The 16179-nt window shown below is 32.6% G+C and overlaps 2 protein-coding genes across 2 annotated transcripts in view; both read left to right on the top strand.

The window, feature by feature from the left end:
* LOC105111394 (beta-hexosaminidase 2-like) overlaps positions 1-16179 on the top strand; it is a 33677-nt gene that overhangs the window by 2448 nt on the left and 15050 nt on the right. Inside the window, exons 2-4 of the mRNA XM_011006731.1 lie at positions 3-261; positions 1269-3439; positions 3476-3580. Of these exons, the coding sequence (XP_011005033.1) occupies positions 3-261; positions 1269-2224 (1215 nt within the window). The 3' untranslated portion in view covers positions 2225-3439; positions 3476-3580. The remainder of the gene's footprint in view (positions 1-2; positions 262-1268; positions 3440-3475; positions 3581-16179) is intronic.
* Positions 15354-16083, top strand: LOC105111377 (non-specific lipid-transfer protein 8-like). The gene is made up of 2 exons (XM_011006704.1): positions 15354-15757; positions 15874-16083. The coding sequence occupies exons 1-2, from the start codon at positions 15426-15428 to the stop codon at positions 15881-15883; spliced, it is 342 nt and encodes a 113-aa protein (XP_011005006.1). The 5' UTR covers positions 15354-15425; the 3' UTR covers positions 15884-16083.

Genomic DNA, 16179 nt, shown 5'->3' on the forward strand with positions numbered 1-16179 from the left:
TTTTGGATACCTCTAGGAATTACTACCCAGTGGATGACATTTTGAGGACCATCAAAGCCATGAGTGCTAATAAGCTCAACGTTTTCCATTGGCACGTTACCGATTCTCACTCTTTTCCTTTAATGCTTCCATCTGAGCCTGCTCTTGCTGAAAAAGGGTCTTATGGGAATGACATGCTCTACTCTCCAGCTGATGTTGCAACAATTGTTCGGTTTGGTTTGGAGCATGGCGTCAGGGTTCTACCGGAAATTGATTCTCCAGGTATATTGACTATTTTCATTAATGCCCCAAGCTTAATCAATTGTTCTATTCATTAGGAGATCGGGAATAATTAATTAATTAATTACATGCTCTAGTGACTAGAGTGGCAAACATCATGCCTACTGATTTTGTGAAATATCAAGTTTGTTAGATATCCTTCTTTTTCTGGGATAAGGTTAGATATCATGATCATACAAGTTCTTGATTAATTTCCACAGCAAATTATTAATCTGACACTGCAGATGCCGAACTCACTACAGAGACATGGTTCCACATTTGTTTATCAGATCAAACAAACGATGCATAAATATATAGCCAGAATTTTCATTTCCTATCTAAAATGATATGTGATTGTGTACAGTATGTAATCTCTCACTCAATCTACAAGTACCAGGAATTTAGGATTAAGCATTTCTCCTATAATATATAGACAATGTGTCAATGGATCAATTTCGTACTGATGCTGTATATTATATATTTGGCTTTAGTTCGAACCTGAAAGTTGTTAGGTTCCCTTCACAGATTTTTCTTCTTTCAATGAAAGAGAGACAATAACTTAACTCAGCTCTAACTCAGCATTTTATTTGATGCACTTATGCTAAATCTTATTCAAATTCGTAAAGCAATAGGAATGTGATCCAGAAAAGGCTATTTTGAATTCAAAAAAGTTAGTTTCTTGCAATGTGGTCCAGTTAACGATGAGATTGTAATTCTATTCCCCACCAATATCATCCCTTTTTCTCTCGTTCTAAGGCTCTTTTAATGCCAAGTTAAGAGTTTCAAAAACTTAATAGTTGTTCTTCAGTTTGAACTAGTAGAATGTGAAATGCAATAGGAATGTTAATAAGAAAAATGAACTTGTAAAATCGTTTGAACACACTGGGAAGAGTTGGTTTCTGGTAACTATAACGCGATGGAGGAGTGAATATATCATCCTTTTTTTATCTGGTTCTTGATTCAAAGGCTATTTGAAAGACCTGACTTATAGGAATTATTGGTAATTGCAGCACATACAGGATCGTGGGCTGAAGCCTATCCAGATATCGTGACTTGCGCAAACATGTTCTGGTGGCCGGCTGAAAGTGAATGGGCTGACCGGCTTGCATCAGAACCAGGAACTGGCCAGCTAAATCCTTTGAACCCAAATACCTACCAAGTTCTAAAAAATGTGATTGGTGATGCAGTTGCCTTGTTTCCTGAACGGTTTTTCCATGCTGGAGGTGATGAAATCATCCCAGGCTGTTGGAAAGCTGACCCGGCCATTCAGTCCTTCCTATCCAAAAATGGAACTCTCAGTCAACTCCTTGAGAAATTTGTGAACACAACCTTCCCTTACATTGTGTCCCTCAATCGCACGGTGGTTTACTGGGAAGATATTTTGTTGGATGCCGATGTCAAGGTGGATTCTTCATTTCTTCCACCTGAGCATACCATCCTACAGACATGGAATAACGGTCCCAACAACACAAAACTGATTGTTTCTTCTGGTTACAGAGCTATTGTCTCATCCTCAGAGTTTTATTATTTGGATTGTGGCCACGGCGATTTTCCTGGGAATGACAGCCAATATGATCCACCACCAACAAGTGATGACAGTGGCAATGGTGGATCATGGTGTGGACCTTTCAAAACATGGCAAACCATATATAACTATGACATAGCATATGGATTGACCCCGGAGGAGACCAAATTGGTGCTAGGGGGTGAAGTAGCATTATGGTCAGAGCAAGCAGACCCAACAGTTTTGGACGTGCGGATTTGGCCAAGAGCTTCAGCAATGGCTGAGACTTTATGGTCAGGGAACAGAGATGAGTCAGGAAAGAAGAGATATGCAGAGGCAATGGATCGTTTAAATGAGTGGAGACATAGAATGGTCAACAAAGGAATCAGAGCTGAACCACTTCAGCCTCTCTGGTGCATCAAGAACCCTGGCATGTGCAACACAGTTCATTCAAGTGATTAGATAAGTGTTGGATTTTTGTTGACCTTGCAATTTTATGAAATTGAATGTCCAACTCAGTATCCATTTCTGCTATCAGAACATAGTTATGCGGGATATGGATATGTGTGTGAACTTATTTAAGAGTTACCGTAATAAAATTTATTTTGAAATGTTTTTTTTTTCCTTCGAAGACAGAATGGATTTTCAAGTTAATGCTTCTTTGTTTTTTTAGTCTAATGATTTTCTTGATTAGTTTCATTTATACCCCCTTCTTAAATTTTCAACTTTGGAGGGATATCAGTAAATATAGTGTACTTAAGACGAATTCAACCCTTTAATAAAGTTATTGTCTCCTTTCGCATTTGCACATTCACACTGCTAGTTCTTAAGAGAATGCGTGCAACTCAGTGTTTAAAGTCTTGTCTTCCCTTACTAACCAAATCTGGATAACTTTTTGATGATTGCTGATCTTTTCTTTTATCGTTATTAGTGAAGGAAAGGTATGTTTTTCTTTTGATTTTTTGAATTCTCTTTCTGTTTTTGTGCCTGTATTCTGTTACTGAACCAAATGGAATATTTAAACGACTCATTTCCTTTTGGTCGGAACCAGTTGTGTTAATTGTCAGTAAGATGCTTCAGAATTGCTTTGTGAGTAATACACTGTATTTATGCTCTTGTAATTGACCTAATCAAATGTCTTTCCTTTTTAAACTCCTCTAAGACACCTTCGTCTACTTGATGTAGCCTGTTCTCTGTTTGGTGTCTTGAGGTTATATGCTTAGAAGCATCAAAGCAACAGCAAAAATTCAATCCAGAGAAAAGGAAAAAAAAAAAGAGATAAAGAAACAAAGTACAGAAGGAAACTTCCTAAGCAGAAACTTCAACATTCGTAGATGAAGTTTTGTTGACCTTGTTTCATTAGAAGCTGTAGAATAAGTAGAGTTTCTCTGTTAGCTACAAAAGCTATCCAATAACTGTTGTCTTTGCTACCTTGTTTACTTTAGTAAAGGTATTGGATCCCAGCCTCGCTTTTGGTTTTTCGTTTTTTGTTCCTACTGGTGTATTGACCATATTGACAATATGGTAATTGTGAACTTAATTTGAAAAAAGGTACAGGTAATTCTGCTAGTCATTTTTAAAGTTGTGTATTATTTTCTTTTGAATGAATTGTCCCTGTGCTTGTAACAAAGATTTTGCATTGCTTGTATTTCTGTTTGAGTGCAGAATTCAATAAAGGTTCAAGAATCAATGGACATAAAAGTATACATGCAAAAGGTTCAGGAATCAATGGACATAAAAGTATACATGCAAGGCCCAGCTAGGAAGAAATTTAAAGCAGTGTCAATTGTTGCTGTTTTTAATAGAATTCATCCTCATGTAAGTGCAGTATTTCAATATTTTGACAACAAACGTCTAAATTCTGACCTCATTGGATTGTGTATCGAGCAGAGCATTGTCTCCAGTAACAATAGATTTGTGGTAATATAGATGTGCTTTTAGACAAAAGCTAGAGTCCTCTAGTTATAATTTCAAGGAAATTGGAAGAATGGCAAATATAGACCTGCATTGATTCCCTTGGGCTAATACTTGCAGGCATTGTTTGCAGCCAACAGAACATCACTATAATGAACATACACTGTTTCCTGTCCGCAAGGTAACCAGTCTAATCTCACTAACCAATACAGAAATAAAATGGCTTATTTGACAGAATAAGAGAGTGGTAAGTAATTTGTTTTGTTGAGATATATTATCGATTATAATGTGTACTTAGTCAAAGACAACTCTGATTGCACCAATATTTGTTTTGGTAGTCTTCATTGTCAATACATGGGATGAACCAAGCACCAAAAACACCACCAGTTGGTGGGGAAAATATTTGTTGTTGTTGTTGTTGTAATATAATATGCTTAGTCTAAGTTGACCAACATATGTAACACAAAGGAAAGTAAATTCTGAATAGCCAGGCTATTATAAACATAGACAATAGCCTGATGCACTTGCTTTACTCTCTTCGGTTAATCTATTAGAAAAAATTATGGATGGTTGAGATATCCTTTCTGGAGACTGAATGTCCGATTGATTTTCTGTTCTTTATACTTTTGACTAGGAATTAAAATATTTGATGTTGCTAACTCAGCATGTTTACACTGAGGGTTTGACATTACTTCTGGATTCCATATTAGGTTTCGGCCTGCTGATGTTATATGCTCTAATGGATTACGAATGCAACTGGGTGTGTCCAGTTGCGTATTCCATCCTTTAGTATAGCACTAATAAGGTTTTTACTCAGGATGGAGTGGTTAGAATTAGTGAATTTTTCGGACTGTTAGACAGGATTAGCCTCGTTTGGAAAATAGAGGCACTGAGGACTCGGGAAAAGACTAAACACTCTGATTTATGTGATATTGGCTATGACATCAAAGAATTTATTAGAAGCGTCCATTAGATTTATTCTAAGGCCTAAATGAAATAGATCCATGAAAAGTTGAGTAGGCTAAGTCAATAGGCTTTGATGAAAAATATTCAAATTTGCTACCCTATACTTTTATCTACTTTTTGGATTTTATTTGGAGCTACAAGAGGAGTTTGGATGAGATTCTAATTGGATTGAAAACTATACATTTGTATCTTTCTAACTATATATATGTTAGGCCTGTTAATACATCCAGATAAAAAAGAACGATATTGTTAGTATGGTCCTTTTTAATAGAATCATTAGTTTCCATATACATATTTTGTTATTTATGTCAAGAAAACAACTATAAATATTTATGTAATCATAATCTAATTAGCTTTTTATAATTAGGTCGAGATTATAGTTAATAGTAACAGATTTTATGTAATGTAAATCAGAATTTTTACTATTTAATGAAAGAGACTCTCATGAAGGGATTTCATCAAACCAGCTTGACATGGTATCAAAGCTGTACTTTTGAATTTGCATTCCATTGTCTTGCCTGAATATTTCTTGGGTTTTCTTGATTGAGTTTTGGTTAGTCCTAGATACGTAAGGCTCTTGGTTTTTTTTTTTTGGATTTTCTTTAATTTTTAATTGTCTTTTGGGTTTTGGATTTGTTTAGTGTTCGATTAACGAGAAAGAATTATTTTGCTTGGGAATTTTAATTTCAAGTATTTGTCACATGGGAAAAATTATGGGGTTATGTGGATGGCAATGATCCAACCTCTATCGATTCTACAAAGTTGCTTCAATGGAATTTATGAGCAGAATATACTGATATTATTTATGCCAAAATACCAACCAAATCTCTTTGTTGTTCAATAGGTTCATGAACAAAGCAAGCACAATCAATTTTTAATGAAATTGCGATTTGAATTTGAGATTACTTGCTCAAATTAAATGAATCGAGATCTTTTGCTCTCCTTGGATATTTGTTTTGGGAAATTATCGCGTAAAGAGTAGCATCTTCTTACACAAGGCAATTTCAAGTAGAACAATTCAACTGCAGTTGCTTTTGTGGCTCAAGCAAAAAGAAAAGGTTGGAACATGAGCAATATACAGTGCTATAACTGCAAAGAATATGGACACATTGCTAACATTTGTAGAAAGAAGTTATGCAATTATTGCAAACATTAAGGCCATATTATCAAAGAGTGCCCCACTCGTCCTCAAAATCGTAGAATAGATACTTTTCAAGCCGTGGTGTTCGACAACTCATTTACGATGGCTACATCCAATACTTATTCCTAAAATGGTATAACAGATGATTCTTATAGCCTTTTCAGCCTTAAAGCTGCAAGGTAGTAATTCAAATTCTAGCTCGCTGATTCTGCTACCTCAAATCATATTACCAACTCATCTAGTATGCTTAAAAATATGCATGAGTATCATGGTTCATCACAAATTTAGGTTACTAATGGTGGTCATATATCTATTACTAAGGTTGGAGATATCGCTCCAACTTTTAAGAATATTTTTGTATCACCAAAGTTGTCTACTAGTCTTATTTTGGTTGGTCAATTGGTGGATAATAATTGTGATATGCATTTTTCTTGTAATGGTTGTTTTGTGCAAGATCAAATGTCGGGGAAAGTAATCATAAAAGGGCTTAAAGCTGGAAGATTATTTTTTATGCATTTTTCCATTCCTCATTTTCTATCTTTTGCTTGTATAACTGTTCAAAATAAGAGTGAAGTATGGCATAAACGTTTAGGCTATCCAAATTCTTTTGTCTTGATTGTTGAATTTTGGTTTGTTGGAAATAAAACTAAATTTTCATCTCATGATGCTTTTTTTTATTGTTTTACATGTAGATTAGGCAAGAGTGAAACTTTTATTTTCCTTCTTATGGCAGGCGTGCTACAAAATGCTTTGATATTATTCATAGTGATGCTTGAGGTCCTACACCAATTATTTTTCATGCTCATTACAAGTACTTTGTGAAATTTATTGATGATTATAATTGATTTACTTGGGTGTATTTTCTTCATTCCAAATTTGATGTCTTTTTTGTTTTGAAGCCATTTTTTTTTGTCTATATTTAGACTCAATTTTCTACTGCTATTAAGGTATTAAGATCTAATTCGGGTGGGGAATATATGTCACATGAATTTCCTGATTTTTTTACAATAGAAAGGTATTGTCTCGCATTGTTCCTGTTTATATATACCACAACAAAATAGGGTTGTTAAGCATAAGAACCATTATCTTTTAGATATCACTAGAAACTTATTGATTAAGTCTTTGTACCATTTAAATTCTGGATTGAAGCCTTATTTACTAAAGTTTATTTAATCAATCAATTGCCATCATTGGTGTTAAATTTTGATTCCTCATACCATCATCTATATAATAATTGTCTTAGCTATCATGACTTGCATCCTTTTGGTTGTGTTTGCTTTGTTCATTTGCCTTCTCATGAATGACACAAACTTTCTGTCCAGTCTGCTAAATGTGTCTTTTTAGGTTATAGTATTTCTCATAAAGGTTTTCTTTGTTATGATCTAAGTTGTAGCAAATTTCATATTTTTAGAAATGTTGTCTTCTTCAAAATTGAATATTTATTCCTTACTCATGTTGCATCCTTCTCTGTTCTCCTATTCTTCATCATTTTGAAGATGTGTCATCTTTTGAGCGGTTCAAGCTTGGAATTATGTATGAAAGACATCGACTAATTTTGCCACTTCTTGAGACTGACCCAACACCTGATACTGCTCCTGAGACTGCTTTTAAGCCTTCTACTCATCAACCTACTCTTCGTTGCTCTACAAGAGTATCTCATTCTCTTGATCAGTATGTTTTTTTTTTGCTACTATCCATTATTATTGTTCCATCATGTTACTCATAAGTTGTCCATCATGAGTGTTGGTAGAAAGCCATGTACGAGGAACTTCAAGCTCTTCAAGATAATCATACATGGGATCTTATTTCTTGTTCTCCAGTTGTTAAACCTATTGGGTGTAAATGAGTGTACTTAATTAAGCTTCGATGTGATGGAACTTTAGATCAATATAAAGCATGGTTGGTTGCTTTTGGAAATAAACAAGAGCATGGTGTGGACTATAAAGAGACTTTTGCTCCTGTAGCCAAAATGACCGCATTGCGCATTATTATTGCCATTACTGCTTCTCAAGGTTGGCCACTTCATCAAATAGATGTAAAAAATGCTTTTCTCCATGGTGATCTTAAAGAGAATATTTATATGGCACCTCCACCTGGTTTGTTCTCATCATCTACATCAGTTGTGTGTAAGTTAAAGTGGTCTTTGTATGGTTTGAAACAAGCTCCCCGAGCATGGTTTGATAAGTTTCGCACTACTTCGCTTCACTTCTCTTTTGTGCAAAGAAAATATGATTCCTTTTTATTTCTTTGCACGACATCTATTGGTTTTATTCTCCTTCTCGTTTATGTCGATGATCTTGTCATTACAGACACTGATTCTTTATTGATTGGTAACCTTCAGTCCCATCTTCAAGATTGTTTTTATATGAAGGACCTTGGTTCTCTTACTTACTTCTTGAGATTGGAAGTTCATTCTTCTTTTTCTAGTGTATTTTAGTATCAACATAAATATGATAAGGACTTGATTGTTTTGGCTGGTCTTCAAGATTCTTCTTCGGTGGATACTATTTTGGAGGTGAATGTTAAGTTTCGATGTGATGACAGGGATGTTCTTCCTAATCCAACTCTATATCGATAATTAGTTGGCAGTTTGAATTATATTACTATTACTGCAAATATCTCTTTTGCAGTTTAGCAAATCAGTCAATTTATACAATCTCTCTGTCATTTACATTTGGTTATTGTTCGTCGTATCATTTGATATCTACTTGGCTTTTCTAGCCATGGCCTATTCTACCTTACTAGTTCTTTTATCCATCTTATTGTTTTTAGCGATGCTGATTGGGCAAGTTGTCTTGATATATGTCGTTCTATCACATGTTGGTGTACATTTCTTGGTAATTCCTTGATATCTTAGAAGAGTAAGAAACAAGATTGTGTTGTCAAATCTTTGACTGAGTTTGAATATAAAGCCATGTCTAAGGTTGTTTGGCTTCGTGGACTGCTTGCAGAAATAGGATTTCCCTAGACTAGCCCAATTTCATGCTAACAACATGACTGTTATTCAGATTGTTACCAATCCTGTTTTCCATGAGCATACCAAACATATCAAAGTGGATTGTCATTCTATTAGAGAAGTCATGGATACTAATGTTATTTCTCTTCCATATATCTCCACCGACCTTTAAATAGATGATGTGTTTACCAAATCAATAACTCGTCAACACCATCAGTTTCTAGTTAGCAAATTGATGTTTCTTGATCACTTAACATTAATTTCAGGGGGGATGTTAGTATGGTCATTTTCAGTATAATCATTAGTTTCCATATATATATTTGTAATTTATGTTAAGAAAACAGCTGTAAATATTTGTGTAATCATAATGTAATTAACTTTCTATAATTAGACTGATTGAGATTATAGTTAATAGTAGCAGATTTTATGAAATGTAAATTAGAATACTTCCTATTTGATGAAAGAGACTCATGAAGTGAGGTCATTCCGTAAACCTCAGGAAAAATAATAAATAAATAAAAGTGAAGAAATTCATGTATATGGTTAAATAAAAACAAAAATTTAGAAATTTTTGGATATAAATTTTCAGGTGAAATAATTCAAGACATTATAATAAATTTGGTACTATTAAGGGTTGGATTTAATTGAAGAGAACAATACACTTAAAGAAAAAAAAGGGGTCTAAATGCAAATAGGGGATAATATAGAGTATAAATACTCTCTCCTCACCAAAAACAAATCTGTAGGAACCATAAGAAAAGAAAATAGGAAATTTTATACCCATTCTTAAGAAATCAAGAGAGAGACACTAAAATTTCAAGAACTCATCTAAGATTAAGAGTTTAAATATGGGATAAACATTTAAGAGTGAAGGATTACTAAGAAATTGAACAAGAAGAAAAGAAAAAAAAGAAATTGAACGAGAAGAGAAGAAAAGAGGGAGTTGAAAATCTTTAACTGAAGATTAAAATTTTAATTTGTACCGAGTAAGGTAACCCAATTTTTGAACAAATGATAAAAATTAAATATGGTTTACAATGGGGTTAAGATAACATAAAATTTGAAGTTTGAGGATGTAATTATAAAAATTTGAGAGTTAATGGATCAATTTTGAAAGAATTAAAAGTTAAAGATTTAATTAAGGGCTAAATCGAACAATTTAGAAATTAAAGATTGTTTTGTAAATAGTGTTATAATTCAGAGATTTAATTGAAATTAATTAAAAAGGGGCAAAATTAAAAGAAATGTTTAATTGCTTAGGGGTCTAATTGCTGAATTTTCAAAGTTCAGGGGTCAAAGTGAAAAAATGTGACTTTTGGTCGAAACGTCGTTGTTGCTGGTGGGAGAGCCGTGTGATCTTCTTTATCTTGATTCAACTAGAGACTTGAAAATCTGCAACAGATCCAATCGTGGACCACATCCCTTTCCCACGATCTCGTTTGTGGAAGATACAATCCTGCAAAGGCAGGACTGATTAGGGGCAAGTTGTGGGTCTCTACTCTATAAAAGGAAGCAAAAAACCTAGCACCAGGGGAGGAGATGAACCCAGAAAAATAGAGCAATCAACCCAGAAAAACAGAGTAAACAAAACATAACAAAAAAAAAATACAGAGTCAAAGACGCAAAAATCAACCTAAAAGCAGAGCAGAGGCAGGAGAAGGGGATCATGAAACGAAACAAGCTAAAAATCTGAGGAAGAAACAAAATCAGGGAGGAAACAGAGACGAAACAGAGAGAGGGCTAAAAATAGAGAAACAGGGAGAGAGCAAAAGGACAACATTCTCAGCTTTGCCTTTGCTCTCAAAACGCAAGTGAAATGTAGAGAAACTGCAAGCGTTGGTCAGCCGCTCGTCTTCAGCTTCACAACACCAAGTTAGTAGCAGCCAAAGAAGCAAAACCAGAAGAACAAAAGGGAAGCTTGAAATGGGTTCTTTGTTAAGTGTCACCCAATCACTCAGGAGGAGCATTGTTGTCGTCTTCATCGTCTCTGGCAAACTAGGTAAGCCAGTTTTTCCTTTTGTTTTTCTTTGCCTTTGTTTTAGAGGAACATTGCACTGTGCGAAGATAAATTAATTACCTTCGCACTATGCATGCACGCGTCCACGCGTGCCTCTTATTGGTTTGGGCCTGGCTGGGTCCAGCCCAACCTAAAAAAAAAAATAAAAAAAAAATGTGTGTATGTATAAATAAAAAATAAATATGAATTTATTGTTTTTATTCATTGATTTCAGAGTCATAATAAAAATATTGATTCAAATTTATTTGATTCTATTTTATTTAAATTACATAAACATAAAAAATATGCATGCAAAAATAAAATAAAATAAAGTAAATTTATTGGTTTATTCACTGACGTTAGAGTCAGGAATAAAAATACTGATGTAAATTTATTTTATTTTATTTAGTTATATATGAACGTGTATGCGTAAAAAATAAATTTATTTGATTTGTTTATTTCCTGATGCTAGAGTCAGGAATAAAAAACACTAATTTAGATTTATTTTTTCTATAGCTGCGTAATATTTACCAACACCATAGTTGGAAATATCCATAGTTAAATATTCACTGGCGTCAAAGTTAGGAATATTACACACGGAGTCAAGAATATTTCATGCAAATCATCATAAAATAAACCGATAAAATGTTAGCAATTTATGACAAAACCAGCAATGCAACCTACCTTAGGCAGGATGTTTAAGGGGTGATAGTATCTTCCCTTTTACGTAACTAGTCTCGTACCATAAATCTCTGTTGACCAGTTAGGGTTCCTAGTGACTATAATATTAGATGACGACTCCTTAAACAAAAACATTCCCTATTAAAGAACAAAATGCCAGAAATCCATTCTTTTCTATGATAATTTTTAAGACTACTGCGATGTCGGGTGCGACATAAGGTATTCTAAACATGATCTTAAAAAATATTATTTTTAAATTCGATAAAGAATTGATGCCTTGATATTGAATCATAAGTTAGGATTCTTAGACATAAATTGGGAAAAAAGTACTTATTGTTGAGATTAAGTTAATTTATGTGTGTGGTATGTAGTTTATGAAAGTATTGTGTGAAGGGAAGGGAGAGATGAATTTGGACAGACTTGTCTCCTAACTTTCAATGAGATTTTAGGTTGGAGTATGAGGGGATTAAGATCGGGTTCCTTATAGAAATTATAAATTTGAATGTTAGCTAACCAAGAAAACTGATCTTGCTCAATTTGGAGATGTAAAACTCTAGTTATGGGTTACCAACTAAGATCAAGGTGTGACTGATTATGTAGGGCAGTAGGATTAATTAGTAAATGAACAATTTTGACTATCTTAGAGGCAAAACTAAGTTCTCCTCCCTAAGAGAAGCTAGAATTAATAGCTTCGTGTCTTAACTTTCTAATGAGATCAATCTCACTTAAAATAGAGTTTTAGAACTTTAGATATAGTTAAAAATCTGATGAGTGTTTAGACAGTAACAGTTCAAAGTCAGACAGTAACAGTTCTAAATCAAATAGTAATGGTTAGAAAAGTCAGACAATAACGGTTGGAAAAGTCACTGTCGAAAAAGTCAAACAGTAACAGTTCAAAGTTAGACAATAATAATTGGAAATTGGACAGTAATAGTCCAAAGTTACACAGTAACAATTGGAAATTTAGACAATAATAGTTCAAAGTTAGACAATAATAATAGACTTTCACATTAATACTATAAATAAGAATATAAAAAAATTGAGTTATACGAACACTTGTATATTGATATATTAACTCTAAAAATATACATGATATATGTATGTATGTTATTTTGAGGAAATTAACATGCATAGAAAGTAACATATGAGTAATGGATGAATATGAATTTTTTATAATATCAGCTTGAAGGAATCATAACAAAAAAAAAAAAACAAAACTTCTTTGTGATTCAGGAGGAGCAACCAGGATTAGATCTTCTGTTAGGGGAGGTCGCGAGACAGGCGAAACAGGTGCATGATTTTCCCTCCTATATGCACTTATACAATTTAGAATCCTTTTGGTGAATGCAATTATAATAAATATCGTATTCAATATAAATAAAACCTAGTGTATTTACAAGATTAACTTTGGCTAATAGTATCCGTGATAGGATTGCCGAGAAAGGATTTACATGATTAGCTCTGGCTAATAACATCCATGATAGGATTATCAAGAAATGAATTACAGGATTAAACCTTGCAAGGTCACCTAATATATCCAAGAAAATAAAAGTATTCAATTAAGAATATACAAATGAGTGTTAATTGGGTTTAAAAGATTTATAAGCAAAATATAAGTTCTTTATTAAAATTCTTATGGATTTGATAGAAAGTTAATACTTCATTCATATTCATTACATATATATATATATATATATATATATATATATATATATTATCAACATAATTGTATGTTTATTTATGTAACAGGTCCATCAAACATTCAGGAAGATCATTAGTTTAAAACTCTACTTCATGAAGCTTATGTAAATATTTAACTTAAAACAAAAGGGGATTAACATGTTTATGTAGTATATTTTTGTGTAAACCTTGATGTATTTATAAGGGTTTAGTTTAGCATGTAGTATTTTAGTTATCTTGTAATTAACCATTTTAAAATGTTTAAGAACATTTTTTATATTGTAAATAATTTCTTTTCATGTTAGGATTCCTTTTCCTTTAAAAAAATATGGATAGTAGTTAATAAGATGTTTTAAATGTAAATGAAACTCTGCTAAATTTTTGGAAAAAAAAAATTTACCCTCAAATAAAGAGGATATGCTGTAATCTTTTAACATTGAAAATAGAAAAGACATTGTTTCCCTAAGGATTATGAATTTTATTCATTACAAATAATCTTTAATGCTATTGAAAACTTATATGGTAGCCTTTGACTTATTTATTTTGCAAGGATTCCGTATCAAATAAGAAGAATTAATTGGTAAAAAATTAATTCTTATTTTAAGAGGCATAAAGCTTTTGTTCAACAAGTATTCTTCAATAATTATTTCTCTTGGATGTTTTTCACTATTATATGTAGCAAAAGGTAAAAAAAAAAACAAATTTTAGAATCTTATTTATTTATTTTTATTATTTTAAATCTAATTTAAATTAGTTTAAGCTTTATTTAAATTGGATGCATATCTGACCCTATATAAATACTTTTATGTAAGGATTTTATTTTGTGTAATAACAAAGTTGTTGCATATTGTATATGCTCTAGGAGGTGAGTGATTCTCATATTTGATTCTTGATTGAACTACTCAAACTTATAGAAGGATTGATCAATCTTCATAGTGTTTTCTATATTTCTTGTAATCTTAACTTTCTTAGGATGAAATCAATTTGTTTATGGGTTTGCGGATCCTTATATTCATAGGATTCATATCAATTAGTATTATAGCTTCGTCTAATTTGAGGTTATATATTTTCAATTTATGCTTTTATTTCATGTTAATTTCTTGATTCTCTATCTTTTAATTTCGACTAGTTTTTTTATTTTAAATCTTTGTTAAAGAGAGCTACATAGGCTTAAATAAAACCAATGAAAGTTGAAAAGAGAAAACAAAGTGAGGAAGACAAATAAACATGTGAGATCATGAGTTTAAAGAGTGAAAATAAAATGAGCTTTAAAAAAAGAACAAGAAAGGAGAGAAAAGATTAAAATTCATGTAACGAAGAAAAAAAATCAATTGAAATCAGAGTAAAAAGAAGGAAATAAGGATTAGTAAAGAAGAGTGTAGAAAATATTGGTAAATACTTCAGTTTTTATGCAATAAAAAGCAAGATCAAAAACTTATTTTTCTAACATGTTTATGATTTTACTTAGACTATTGTTTTATTTATTTTTATTATTTTAAACCAAATTTTAATTAGCTTAGACTTTATTTAAATTGAATGCATGTTTAACCTATTAATTTTAAGGTTTATATATAAATACTCTTATGTAAGGATTTTATTCGATTTTAACAATAATAATAAAGTTATTATATAAATATCAAATTTTAATTAGCTTAGGTTTTATTTAAATTAAATACATGTTTGACTCATTAAATTTAAAGTTTATATATAAATACACTTATATAAGAATTTTTTCAATTTTAACAATAATAACAAGGTTGTCATATACATATTGTGTATGCTCTTTGTGTGTTGATTTTCGTATTTTGGTTCTTGAATTACTCAAACTTATTGAATGGTTAACCGATCTTCGTAGTGTTTTCACGTTTTAATGCAGGTGTAAGGTGGAGGTGGCCTTTCTTATAGTCTTGGTTCTCATAACAAGTTATTGTTGGATGAATCTCAAATTTTAAATTAATGTTAGCTTTTTTAAAAAAGAAAATAAATTTATCTGTGGGTTCACGAATCCTTTTATATATAATGTTCGCATCACTTATGATTATTGAACAATAAGTCTCGTTTCAGGAAATTAGTATTGCAGACATTCTTGCATGAGTTAAAGGTGGCACAATCTTCTTCATTAATCCCCCCTAATATGACTTTTATACTCCTTTGTTTGGATCATTTCTTCTTTCTATTTTCCTGCACTCATTAGCAACTGAATCATTGCAAGTTTAGAATTTTCTAACCTTTCGTGTACTTGTGAGTATCCCTCCAGGTGCACTATAAAATTGAAACAAGTGTGTAGGGAAATGCTCCAAGTTAGTCTTATCTCACCTTCTCCGGCGCCATGAAATCTCCAATTGTAGCAGCGGCAGCAATGTCTGCTCTCATGATGTTTTTTTTACTCACTCCACCTTCTCATGCTGCAATTTCTTGCAATGATGTAATCAAGGACCTGAGGCCTTGTGTGAACTACCTCATGAATGGCACTGGGAAACCACCTGCTGCATGCTGTTCGGGAATCTCAGCTATTCAAGCTGCTGCATCAACCACGGCTGATAAGCAGACAGCTTGTAACTGCATCAAGTCAGCTTCCAAGCAAATAAATCCAAACCCCCAGTTAGCTAACTGTGGAATCACCTTGCCTTTCACTGTTTCACCCAATGTTGATTGTTCCAAGTAAGATACAATTGCCAACTCTCTCACTCTGATGACTTCCATCAATGTCTGCTCTTTTCTTTTCCCTGTAGCTACCTATACATCTCTATGATAACCAAAATTTGTTCCTTTTGCAGGATTACTTAGTTGAAATGGAAATGCTCTGGTGAATGCTTTCCGATCCATGTGCTCCTATATATTTCGAGTGAAATAGAATAGTTGTACCTCATTTCATTCATGTCTGCCTGTGTGTATGGGAAGCTTCCCCTACTTTGTTTTAAGCTGGAATGGAATGCCCAGTGCGTTTTCTCCAGTAAATAAAGATACCATTATTATTATGGTTAAAATGAGTAAACTCACTCTTAATCCACTTATCTTTGACCTATTTATCTATTTTTAATACGAAAAAGACTCGCTCCCTCGCTTTTATCTCTATTTAAACT

This window comes from Populus euphratica, unplaced genomic scaffold, assembly GCF_000495115.2.
Source record: "Populus euphratica unplaced genomic scaffold, PopEup_1.0 scaffold295.1, whole genome shotgun sequence".
NCBI lineage: Eukaryota > Viridiplantae > Streptophyta > Magnoliopsida > Malpighiales > Salicaceae > Populus > Populus euphratica.

What these genes read in the sequence shown, in the direction of transcription:
- LOC105111377 (XM_011006704.1), top strand. Translation starts at nt 15,426, where the DNA reads ATGAAATCTCCAATTGTAGCAGCGGCAGCAATGTCTGCTCTCATGATG.